The following is a 12,855-nucleotide window of genomic DNA, read 5'->3' on the forward strand; positions in this document are numbered from 1 at the left end:
ATCAAAATAACCGAATAAAATACTGTGTTGGCTTAAAAGCACTGACTCCGCACCTGGACCTACAAGGTAATTAGATAAAAGCTGGACTTCTCCATCTTTATTTTGTATGTTCTTTAACTTTGGGTTGGATTCCTGCTCAACTCTGCATGAAGGCATGCTAAGCACTCAAGGATCATCTGTGTAAAGGCTAGTGGTACATAACCAACATAAGCAGTCTTAACCCCAGTACTGGGTAGTTTGATGTCAACTTAATACAAAGCCAGTCATTAGAGAGAAGGAAGCTTCAATTAAGAAAATGCCTCCATAAGATCAGGCTGTAGGCAAACCTATAGAGCATTTTCTTAATTAGTGATCGATGGGGGAGGGCCCAGCCCATTGTGGGTGGGACGACCCCTGGGCTGGTGGTCTCTAAGAAAGCAGATGGGTTCTATAAGAAAGCAGGGTGAGCAAGCCATGAGGAAAAAGCCAGTAAGCAGCACTCCTCCATGTCCTCTGCTTTAGCTCCTGCCTCCACGTTCCTCCCCTGCTTGAGTTCCTGTCCTGGCTTCCTTTGATGATGCACTGTGATGTGGAAGCATAAACTGAATTAACCCTTTCCTTCCCACATTGCTTCGGTCATGGTGTTTCATCATAGCAATGGTGACCCTAACTAAAACAACCCCCTTCAAGGCTGAAGGCATAAACATAAGAGCAGTGGTGACATCTTACTGTTGTCTTTTATAGTGTCCTGTTCTAGACCCACATTGTCTTAAACCTGAAGTCAGCTTGGATTCCAGGAATGGCAGCCTTACAGACAGATCACCCCATGAGATGACACTCATACACAGTCATGACTTCTTCAGGCCACCTTGCAGACACAGGACTGAGATGACACTGGACCACACCTTGACCAAGACTGTTTAGTTATGCAGACTTCTTGCCTTCTCTCCAGTTCTTGCTCTCCGTAAACCTAAAGCTCATGTCAGTACCCGGAAGATGGGCTGAAAGACTCTCCATCTCCTCCGAAGGGCAGTTTCGTTCAAAATGCATTCCTGCCTCTTCACCACCACCTCTTGCTGCTTTCCTCGGGATGAGTGCCTACGCCTGGTACACGGGAAGCCGTGGAGTTGGGCCTCTGTCTTCAGACTCCAGTTACATCAATATAAAACTGTATTTTGCTGTGTGTAGTGTTGTAGTCCTGCAATCCTAGCACGCCACAGTCTCAAGCAGAAGGACCTCATGGCCTCCTTAGACTATAAAATAAAAAATGAAGTAACACAAAGCAAAACTAAAACCTGATGTATGCCATGAGACTAGCCAGAAAGGCAGAGCCTAGGCGTCTTGGTAGTACCTCATTAGACAGCTGGGCTCTGTTTCTACTCGGCCCTTTAGATCTTCCTTACATAAGACTTACATTAGGTATTACCTTTGTAGAGAGAAGGAACAGCAGGGATTAGAACAAACGAAGGTGGGTCCAGTCACCCTCCCCACTCCAGCACTTCTTTGGGTCTCACCTTCATCAAGTCAACAGCATCCTTTGCATCCCTTTCAAAAAAGTCCCGTGGGAAGTCTCGATCTGGGGGCCTGGACTGTCCATATCCTCGAGGGTCCCAGGCCACCACTGTGAAGCGCTTCTTATTTAGGCTCTGAAGTTGTGGTGCAAAGTCCGTGCTTCCACTTCCTAAAAACAGCCACAGGGTTACATTCTGAGTGTTCTCAGTCTAGCCAACACACCAGAGCGAAACGGAAGCAGTACTAATCTCAAAACACAGTTCTTGTTTCTCAGTTAGCCAGGGAGGTTGTTTTACAAGGGCCGCCTGCACCCAGAGGCGGATTTCCATTCCTGATGGAGTTAGGCCCTGCCTCTGGTCTCCCCCTAGTGGTGGTTTTGAGGAAGCGAGGCTCAGGACCAGTATTTTTGTGGTACTTTTGACAGCCTTTCTGTTAGTTCTCTCCTACCCATCCATTGAAAGAATTAACTGAACAATATGGAAATGAACTTTCATTTGATACTTTCTGGGTTTCCTCTCTCTCTTTTCTCTAAAGAAAGATGACTTAGAAATGATGGAGAGCCCAGTGGCATCCAGGTAGAAGTCTCATATTCCAGATATTCTATCTGCCTGCCATTAAGCTAATAAGAATGACTCTTAAGACCTTATTTTTTAGTTACAACCAAAACAGAGAAAAGTAAATTAAAGCACTGAAATGTGTGTGCTTAAGAAATCAAATCATATTTTATCAAGCCAGCACAAAGGAATCTATGCCAAGAGCCTGTGGTGGCCCTGACTGGCAAGCCCCAGCTCACCGACCAGCCACTTGAAGTGTGGTATGCTCACATCCACCATGGGTGTGGAAGATCACTTGGTAGGAGCTCCATCCAGTGGCAGGTGTATTTACTGTGCAGTTTTGTTTTTTTTTTTTTTCCCTAAGCACCCAAGTACTCAGGCCACATATAGACAGGAAACACACAGCTGAACTCAAAAGCAGCCGGGTGGATTTTCAGCCCTTGTCTACGGCTCTCTCACAGGAGCTTCTTGTATGTCCCTGATATAGAAGGAACTATCCTGAAGGAGGGCAGGATTAGAGGAGGGCAGACTAAAATAATAGTTTCACAAACGAGGAAACATATGCATTCGAAGACTAGGACCAAGAGTACTAAAATCTTCAACAAGTGTTTTGAGAACGTACATGATTATCAGTACATGATGATCTGAGTGACCCATAGGTACTGCGGGACAAAGTAGGAGAGAGAATCCCACTGTTCCATTTTAAAGCTTTGGAATCATGCTAATATTTTACAGAAATGAAAAATTATACTAGGGTGGGTGCTTTGTGTAGTTAATGACTGCAGTGTTGAAATAATAATAAAATATAATGTGGAAATTGTTTTTGCTGATGGTTTAACTGGATATCAGCTATTGGAGTAAATATCTCCTTGAACACAGAAGCTTAAGAAAAGGGCACTAAGTGTGTGTCCCAAGACTCTCAGTGGCTACAGTGGGACTGTATCAGCGAAGGCTTGGCAAGGAGGACCAAAAGTAACTGAAAATGTTAGCATGTGACCTTGAGGAGAAAGAAGCAAGTCACAATAAGTACATACTGAGATGACACAAATACCTAAACCCCGGATATGAGGTAAACTAATGGGTATAGCAGGTCATAAGCTTATTATCTTCATCATCTACTCTTTCTTTGGACCCCTGTTTCCTTGACCCCTGCAACCCTCCCAAATAGTAGGAAACCATTTTCACAGTGTGTTTAAATGTGGGAAGAATAAAAAATTAATGCAGTAGAAAGTTATTTACTTTTCCAAACCATTCAACTTTGAGTGAGGCAAGTATTCCTTAAAAGTTTTTAGCAAGCACTAACATAAACAATCGATGCTTGGCATCTAGCATCATGATGCATCACGGAGAATCTACGGCCTGCAGAAACAGTCCATTAAAATCCACACGTACCCAACATCCCAGGAAGCAGGAGGACTGCATGCTCCCCTTCTCCTGTTCGCTGGTAATGCAGGTGCACGCCATTCACAGCCACCTTGGCAGAAGTCACTGCAGTGCTGGAAGAGAAAGAAGTCCCAAGAGGGAGACTTATTTGTCATGTCAAACTGTCATATTTAATATGCCGAAGTATCAGTTCTTGTGCACGAGTTAGCATTGGTACCCCACTCGGGGCATGCTGTACTGCCTTGATCTGTGCCAATCAAGGTTGTGTCCTTATAACAGAGTACAAATCTGAACAGTGTCTTCCTGTTCTGACCCACTCAGCACCCAGGGGCTTGCCTTCTGCCCTGGTTAGATTTGTGTGTGTGTGTGTGTGTGTGTGTGTGTGTGTGTGTGTGTGTGTGTATGATGTATGTGTTAACTTGACACAAGCCAGAAGGAACTTTGATTGAGAAAGTGCCTCCATTAGATTGGCCCAGAGGCAAGTCTATGGGGGCATTTTTAAATATTCATGACTGATGTGGGAGGGCCCAGACCACTGTGGGTGGTGTTGCTCTTGGGCAGGTGGTCCTGGGTTGTATGTACTAGAAAGCAGGCTGAGCAAGTCAGTAAGCAACATTCATCCATGGCCTCTGCTTCAGTTCTTGGCCTTACGGTCTTCCTGGCCACTTCCTTGACAGAGGGCAGCCACACGCGGGATGTGAGGGGCATGCCAGGACAGATGCTAAGAGGAATCTCTCTTCTTGTGGATTGGCAGTAAACTTAAGTCACCACTGACTTCCTTTTTCTTCTGCATACCCCACCCCGTCTCTGACCTTGGTCAAAATGATTACCAAAATGCGGCACTTTTGAAAAAACAAGGGTTTTGTTCCTTGTGTTGGTTTTATCTGATTCGCTAAGTTCAAGTAATAAAGAGTGCAAGTTAGACATGATTGCCCAGGTGAAATCCCAGCACTTGGAGGTAGAGGGGGCAATGATTGTCACAAGTTCAAAGTCAGCCTGGGATAGATAGGGAAAACCTGTCTTAAACAATAGCAACAAAATTAATAAAGAATGTGGGTGTGGGTGTTGAATATTGGTACATCTAACATTAGCATATAATTTCTTAAAATTAGATGGCAAAATTGGGAAATAAGAAAGCCTAAAGTAAGCTCATCTACACAAACACCAGAGGAGCAATGATAAAGCCATTAAACAACAGCCAACGACATCAATTTGTTTTTGTTAACATCCTATTCCTCCAAAGAATTGAGTTTTATTGCTAGGATGACTTTAAGCATCTTAGATTCAAGACAGATGCAAATAAACACACTCCACTACTAACAAAGACTCACTTCATTCAGCACATGTTCGCATACTCCCAGCCCAGCAGGAGAGAAAACAAAGACCCACCGCTTGGGGAGGCAGGATTATGCTGGAAGCACCTGGGCCAGATAAAATTTCCTTCCTGTGCGACATGTTTTATTAAATAAAGCCACCCCCGAGGAGTAGTTACTGGGCTCGTGTTAGCAGTAAAGCACAGAAATGCTTTTACTGCTCTCTATGCACGAGAGCTCTTTTAGGGGCTCCCTTCCCTGCAGTCCCAAGAACATGCTTGTCAAAGCCATTTTGCACTATGCAGGTGTTTTGTACCATGGAAACCCTTCCCCATTTTCCTCAGTGCACAGAGACAGTGGCTTTCAGACTGGTGTTGCCGCCAGAGCCCTGGGCATCAGTCTCTCCCTGGAGCACTGGTTCACAAAAGCATCTTTCCTTCAGTCTCTTCAGTAACAACAAAACAACAAACCTAACTTCTCCCTGCACCTGGCTGGAGCTAAGTTTTAGTTTCCCATTCCAGATTTCTCTCTAAATTATCACCGACTAAACAAGAGTTTAGGGACATCAGGTGGCTAGAGTTCACCTTACTAGAAACTCTGTGGCAGGGAAGCATTTGCAAAGTCTTGGAAGTAAGTGGCTTTGGTGGAGAGAACAAGAAATGTCAGGTTGGGTAGAGGTATCTGAGAAGAGAGAAAAGGGTCTTTTGTGAAGAAATGCCAAAGGAGGATAAAAATCTAACTAAGAACATTGCAGGACAGCATTGATGGGTCTGAGACCATGTGGCATGCTCAGAAGCCTGTGTTCAGCCAGGCAGAGTGAGAGGACAGGGGGACAAGGGTAGGGACTGGATGGTGTGGGATTCTGCAGTCAGTGGAAATGGTCCCTGCTGCTTCAACATAGGCATCCAGTGTGTGCTGCCACACCAGAGGTACATGCATCACACTGGCCCATCCTGCCAAGAACCTGGTTCCACTCTCCAAGGCTGGGGAGGAGATAGAATTATTTACAAATAAAATTGTTAAATATTAATAAATTATTAATTTCAAACATAAGGAAAGGTTCATGTTTAATCACAGAGTGACTGAGAGCTGGCTTATTTCCATAGGAATACATGATACGTCATTTGGAGCCATTTCAAGCCCAAAGCATTGGCTCCAGCTTATCAGGAGGTCTCTTTGACTGTGGTCAGTTCCTTGCACAAACAGCTAAGTCCATGTGGAGAGGATCAGGCCTATAGCCCAGGCTCTTGATGGCCCTAATGCTTGCTTACTTCTGGAACCACATTCAGTACTGGATTTCTCCAACTCTCAGGTAGGAATGAAGACAGAAACCCTCAGAAAACTTAAAGAACCATCTACCCAGTTCTCTTTGGCCATCAGAGTTTCTTTCCCACCCGTCCCTCCCATTCCCCAAAAACCTGTCTTCCAATCATGGTGTCTGAAGTAGGTGTGTTTATGAGATGGTGCTGAGTTTTACCAATACCCGTGACTAGGACAATCCTGAGGTCTCTAACTCTGGGCCACAGCCCTGTAGCTGCTTCTAAAGTCACACCTTGCAGGACACTAAAGACATGTCTTCCTGAAGCTTAAGGCTAGCAGGTGATGGGCAGGTATAGATAGCTCAGTGCTTACTGTGTGCGTGTGTGGAGCCTCTCTAGTGAAGGTGGGGGTGGTGGAGACCCTGGGTTGTAGGTGCAGCTCAGCAAGTTCAGCCTACCAATGCCAGCATATCTTTTCTCCTGTTACTTCAGCAGGGCTCAAATTTTGAATTCAAGTCACTGCCAGCCTTTTAAATCTGTGAGCCCAGCCTGCACTACACCACAATCTGAGTGGGAAGGAGGCAACTGTACTTAGTCCGACAGACCAGCAAGACTGAGTTAATTTCTTAGAGAACAAAAGGCTTAAGAGTCCCTCAAAGTGTACCTTCCCATCTCATGTGTCCTTAGCTCTGACCTGCAATTTTTCTACCAAGAGGGGGCATAACAGCTTGGGGAAAGTAGGTAAACCGAATTTAGTACTTCCTACCATGTGTCTGCACTCTGTTAGTACTTGACCTGTCTTTCCTTTCTGAGGTGCACGATGCACCTACCCTAACACTACCACAGAAAGGCTGGGAGTTGGTGGGGAAGCTAACATGCTGATCACAGGATTAGCTAATCCAACCCAGGATGAGCATCCAAGCATCCAACCCAGAATCTTGGCTTCGGCACCTTGCTTCAAGATGAAAGTGGGGATTGCTCAGTAAGATACAGGCTCACTTTGAAAGTCCTTACCGCTTGTACCCTGCTTCTTATCAAATAACTGTGAGTAACAGTATCAGCTTCTGCCAGGGCTCTGTTACACGAAGTTTGATGACTTCTTGTATACACTATGCTATTATTTATATGCTCACTATTTATATCATTAATTGCACTTGTTAGTTGTTTATATTTATTCTGTTCCAGGCCTTTCACAGTCATTGTTTCAAATACAAATGCTGCAAGGCCAGAAACCCAGAGAGGTTGAGTAACTTGTCTACAGTCACACAGCTAGAAGAGACGATAATACAGCTACTGAAACTACTTGAACTCATAAGGCCACGATTTCTCTTTAACCTCATGGCAGAACTGAATTTCCAACAGGGCAAAGTGCTGGGGTGACATTCAGTCTGATTGCCAAGTAGGGGGTGGAGGCAGGCATGAGAGGAAAGATTGGACCTGATTCTCTGGCAAGGCCTCCTTAGGGTAAACTCAGAAAATACTGTTTTCAGTCAGACTGTCAGATTCTGTAAATTATTACTATCAAACTGACATACAGCTCCCCACAGAGAATACTTTTGACAGTACATAGAGATCATGATGTAAGAAAAGGGTCAAAGTTCCAAGCAGTGGACAGACAAGCAGCTCCGTACCACACAACCCAGCTAGTTGTAGGGCTGACCCTGGGGGTGAAGATGTTTGCACAGGATGGCTTCGGGGTGCAGGCGTGGAGCTGCAGCCTGGCTTCAGGATTAACCAGCCCAGGCTGTGTCTCTCAGATTACAGGCCGTGTCAGTATGGAACAGTGTTTGGAAAATGGCAGGACAAGACCCAGGGAAACCTTCACGGAGATCTTTCAGGAAGAATGGTTCACAGGGCAGCTAAGTGAATAGGACTCTCAACATCCATCAATTCACCAATGAGTATGGCATTAACACAGCTCTGGCAGCCTCATCTTAATCCCCCTTCCTGCAATCAAGGAACTGGATAAAATGCCTACTGTTCACTGGTAATTTACACAACCATAGCCACTGACGCGTTTTTCCACCTGTATAGATAAAAGGGGGGGGGGGCGCTAAAGTCACATACTCCTAAAACGAGGGAAGAAACCGGAATTAGACACAAAACCGAAGAACTACACAATCATGCTATGAACGTTTGTAAATCTGGTTCGATTTCCTGTTCTTTCTGCTTCCAAATTATGTGCTCAAATGATCGGTTTCCACATTAGATCTAGTAAAGTTCTAAATGCCAGTCATAGTGTCAATGGCCCACAGACAGTAAGCCGCACATGCGCAGTGGGTATGTCTGCGTATAGTATACGGTGGGATACGCACAGCTTCAGACTGTTCTATCCACATTTTCTGCTCAGATTCTCTTGAGACTGAGCACCCATTTTCAAGACAGCAGGTCTCCACGAATGTTGTCATTGTTTTAGCAAAGGGCTGGAGTGGAGCGTGGTGGAGAATGGAAGGGAAGATGCAGCTTCTTGGGCATCACCACACACCCACATGAGAACCTCCGGCAGGGGGACCTGGGTCTTTGAATTTACACAGGTTCCCAAGCAGCTTCTCCTGCACTCTGACTTTCCAGATTAGCAAGCAAAAAGACTCAGGAAACTTGGGCCCTCAGACTGAAGCAGGTTAGGAGGATTTCTGAGGAGGCAGGAATAGTTACTGTCCCCAGCAACTGGCTAAAAGACATTGGGTTTGGGATCCATGACTACCAGCAAAAGTCCCTCCCGGTCCCTTCCATCTGCACTGAGGAGGCTGGACCACAGCCCAGCCCCTAGAACCAAACCCCAGGCACCGAAGTGCTTGCGCACTAGCTCGGCGGGATCTGGACCCGGGTCTGAGGGCGCCAGGCACCTGTCCCTCCCCTGCCAGCGGCCGGCGCCCCAAGCTGCTCCCAGCATTCTATTACCCGAAGGCGGCTGCAGCCTGGGGCACCCGGATCCTGGACTTCAGAGGCGAGAGGAGCAGCCGCAGTCGCAGGGCCGCAGGGTGGACCGCTGCAGTCGCCATAGTTCCAAGTCGCACCTCCTCGAGAAATGCGCGTGCGCCCAGCTGGATGCCACCCCTGCAAGTGCGGAACTCGAAGCCACGCCCCGGCCGGCCACGCCTCTTGTCAGGCCTGATCAGAAACGAAGCTTGTTCTCTTTTACACCTGGCCCTCCCAGGGTGGATAGTCCTATTTTGGCACCGCTCCTTGCTTGCAATTGCTGTGGTTTCCAAAGCTTTGGGGAGGCGGGGCTACCTGCTGGGCATCTAGGCAGAGCCTCTGAGAGACAAGACCACCATTGTTTCCTGCTTTTGTTGAGAAAGGGCCTTAAGTAGCTTAAGCTGGCCTAGAACTATGTAGCTGATGTTGACCTTGAGCTCCTGATCCTCTGGCCTCACGCTGGGATTACTGGCCTGCATCCCCACACCTGGTTACATTACACTTTCCATAGATCTATCTCTTTTTGAGTCCCTTGCTGCTAAGCAAAATGATAGCAGCAAGCTTTTAAGTTACCCGTGTGTAGGAGAGTATTCTTTTAAGATGTGTTACATTTGTTTGTGCTATGGAACATTTGTTTAATGATGGAAAGATGAGTTGCATTCTTTTATGTTGCATTTGTTTAACTCTGAAGCTGTGTTACTTTTCCTGTCTAAAACACCTGATGGCTTAACACAGAGCTGAATGGCCAATTGCGAGGCTGAAGAAAGGACAGGCAGGGCTGGCAGGCAGAGAGAATAGAGAGAAGAAATCTGGGAGGAAAAGAGGACAGATCAAGAAGTGAGAGGAGGAGGAGAATGCACGGGGCCAGCCACCTGGCTACACGGCCAGACACGGAGTAAGAGTGAAAATAAGAATTACAGAAGTAAGAGAAAGGTAAAAGCCCAGAGGCAAAAGGTAGATGGGATAATTTAAAGTTAAGCTGGCAAGAAACAAGCCAAGTTAAGGCCAGGCATTTATAAGTAATAGTAAGTTTCTGAGTGTGATTTATTGGGGAGCTGGATGGCGGGCCCCCCAAAAGAGCAAAAACAGTAACACCCGTGTCAACATTTATTACATAAGTCTCAAGAACTCACCATTCATGCATCGTACTGTGTTAGCTTTCTGCACCACTGTGACAAACATCTGAAAACAATCTAAAATGAGGACAGGTTCATGGCTTCAGAGTTTTCAGTCCCAAGTCATCTGGACCCATTGCTTTGGGCCTGAGCAGCACATGGTGGTAACAGAGACTGAGAAAGGGATTGGGCGGGGGGACTGTTCAAAGGAAGAAATCGTTCAAAGGCATGATCCCAGTGACCTGTTTCTTATAGTCAGGCCTCACCTCCTACCATCTTCCAATAAAGCCATCAAACTATGAATCCATCAGTGAATTCCTCCATTGATTATATCAGAGATATAATCTCACGATCCAATTACCCCAGTGACTGGTTCCACTAATTGGGGAAAAAGCTTTCAATACTTCATACACAAACCAAAACTACTGTCATTTTTGTGCCAGGCACCTTAAAAATGCTTCACTTTAATTTTAATTTGTATCTACTCTTTCCATCCCCACCCCTTAAAACTGTCGTCAGATGTGGTGGAATATTATTTTAAAGTGTGTTACATTTGTTTATGCTGCGGAACATTTGTTTAATGATGCAAAGATGTGTTGCATTCTTTTATGTTGCATTTGTCTAACTCTGTGAAGCTGTGTTACTTTGCCTGTCTAAAATACCTGATAGGTCAAATAAAGAACAGAACGGCCAAAAGTGAGGCAGGAGAAAGGATAAGCAGGGTTGGCAGGCAGAGAGAATAAATAGGAGAAATTTGGGAGTAGAGATGAAGGAGTGAGAAAAAAAAGGGCCAGCCACACAGCCAGACACAGAGTAAGAAGGAAAGAAAAGATATACTGAAATAGAGAAAGGTAAAAGCCCAGAGGCAAAAGAGAGATGGGATCACTTAAGAAAAGCTGGCAAGAAATAAACGAAGTTAAGGCTGGGCATTCATAAGTAAGAATAAGTCCCTGTGTGTATTTATTTGGGAGCTGAGTGGTGGGCCCCCCAAAAGACCAAGAGTAAAAACAACTACAGTCAGGGAAGTTGGACCACATGGCTGTGGAGCAGCATTCAGGCCTGCTTGGTAGTTTCATAACACTCTGTTAAGACACAACACCTCTCACTGCAGCAACATTAGCTCTTGATTCTTTATAACCAGCTGCTTAGAAAATGCCATTGAGCCCCTCCCTTCCCCATTTTTAAAATTTCTTTTTTTTTTTTTTCAAGGTGAGAAGCCCACCTTGATTTCCTCCCTTCTTCCTTACTTTCCTTGGCCCAAAAGCCTGGACATGAAGGAAGAAGCGATTGGTTCTTCGGCTCAATTTTTGATATTATGTCAGCAACTATGAAATGTTATCACACCAAGCTGCTCGATGTTAGCCACAAACTGGATATCAACCTTTTAGATAATCTTGTAAATTGCTTATACCATGGAGAAGCAGCCCAGGGTGAAGCTAGCTTTGCTTGGACGCTGGAGCCTCCTGCCTCAGCCTCCCAAGTGCTGGGACTCCAGCAAAGAATAGCTGAGGAAGTGCTGACACAGATAAAGGAGCATCCAGATGTATAGACAAGAGTTGACACATTATTGGAATTTTCATTGAATATGAACATGGCATTTTGGAAAGTGTGGTTAAAAAGCAAGGTGAAAGATTCTTCCAAGGAACTGATGTGAAGGAATAAAAAACTATGTTGTTGGTCTCACTATCAAGATGACATTTACCCCAACTTGAATAGAGAGCTGACTCCCATCAGTTGACCTCTGACCTCCACATGAGCACTGTAGCTCAAGTGCACACAAATAAATATAAAAGAAAAAGAGCCACCAAGTGGGTATGTTGCTCATTTGTGAACCTTCATCAAGTTAAAGTGAAATGATTAGATAGGTTACTGTGGTGATATTTTATTTGTGCTCTAACAAATAAAGCTTGCTTGGGGATCTGAGGACAAAGCCAGCCACTATATTAAACACAGAGGTCAGGCAGTGGTAGCACACATCTTTAATCCTAGCATTCGGGAGGCAGAGATCCATCCGTATCTCTGTTCAAGGCCACACTGGGAACAGAGCCAGGTGTGGTGGCACACACCTTTAATCCCAGCACTAGTTAACTATAGAGGTCTGTACAGACAGGAGGTGATAGGGCTGGGCGGAAAGAGGAAGTGATGTGGCTGGGTGGAGAGAGGAAGTAAGATGGCAGGGCACAGAAAGGTATATAAGGTGTGAGTACAGGAAGTAGCTCTCTTGGGCTGAGGATTTCCTAGAGGTAAGAACTTGTGGCTCGCTTGTTCTATTCCTCTGATCTTTCAGTTCTCACCCCAATATCTGGCTCCAGTTTTTTTTGTTTTGTTTTGTTTTTATTAGTAAGACCATTTAGCTATTTGTGTTACAGGTTGCATCTTTTTGTAAAGAACTCATTAAAAAGCAAAGAAAAAGTACATCAAGATAAATGGTTAAGATGTCTTTGAGGTTGAACTCCTTTTCTCATTCCCGTATATAACTACACAACAGAAGGAGGCAGGATCACAATCACAGCAAGTGGAAAACCTGTGCTTGGGAGCAACTGTGGAGTCTCCTCCCTCATTTTCTGGTCAGGCTCCCCTTGCTTATCTGGTTTCTGCTCAAGTATAGAAGTGGAACTTGGCATGCACCGCAACCCTTCAGAGGTAAATGTGGCCTTTCAGGGTGGCACTTAAGAGTTGAGCCATGTGGATTTCAATGATGTGGCCTCGTGGGGACAGTACGTACTGCTCGGGAACACCTTTTCACTCGAATGCACAAGAAATGCCAACATGAGCAGTATATTCACACAAACATCATTCAGTACCCTGTATTTAAAGTATA

At 45.3% G+C, this 12,855-nt stretch overlaps 1 protein-coding gene across 2 annotated transcripts in view; it reads right to left on the reverse strand.

The window, feature by feature from the left end:
* Bphl (biphenyl hydrolase like) overlaps positions 1-9,042 on the reverse strand; it is a 34,655-nt gene extending 25,613 nt beyond the window's left edge. Inside the window, exons 1-3 of one of the 2 annotated variants that reach the window (XM_059263203.1) lie at positions 8,902-9,042; positions 3,438-3,541; positions 1,494-1,660 (exon numbers count right to left, since the gene is read on the reverse strand). In XM_059263203.1, the coding sequence (XP_059119186.1) occupies positions 1,494-1,660; positions 3,438-3,541; positions 8,902-9,002 (372 nt within the window). In that variant the 5' untranslated portion in view covers positions 9,003-9,042. Of the gene's footprint in view, positions 1-1,493; positions 1,661-3,437; positions 3,542-8,901 lie in introns of those variants that run through there. The other variant, XM_059263204.1, reaches the window with a different exon arrangement.
* Between the last annotated feature and the right edge of the window lie 3,813 nt (positions 9,043-12,855).

Source organism: Peromyscus eremicus, chromosome 5 (genome assembly GCF_949786415.1).
Source record: "Peromyscus eremicus chromosome 5, PerEre_H2_v1, whole genome shotgun sequence".
NCBI lineage: Eukaryota > Metazoa > Chordata > Mammalia > Rodentia > Cricetidae > Peromyscus > Peromyscus eremicus.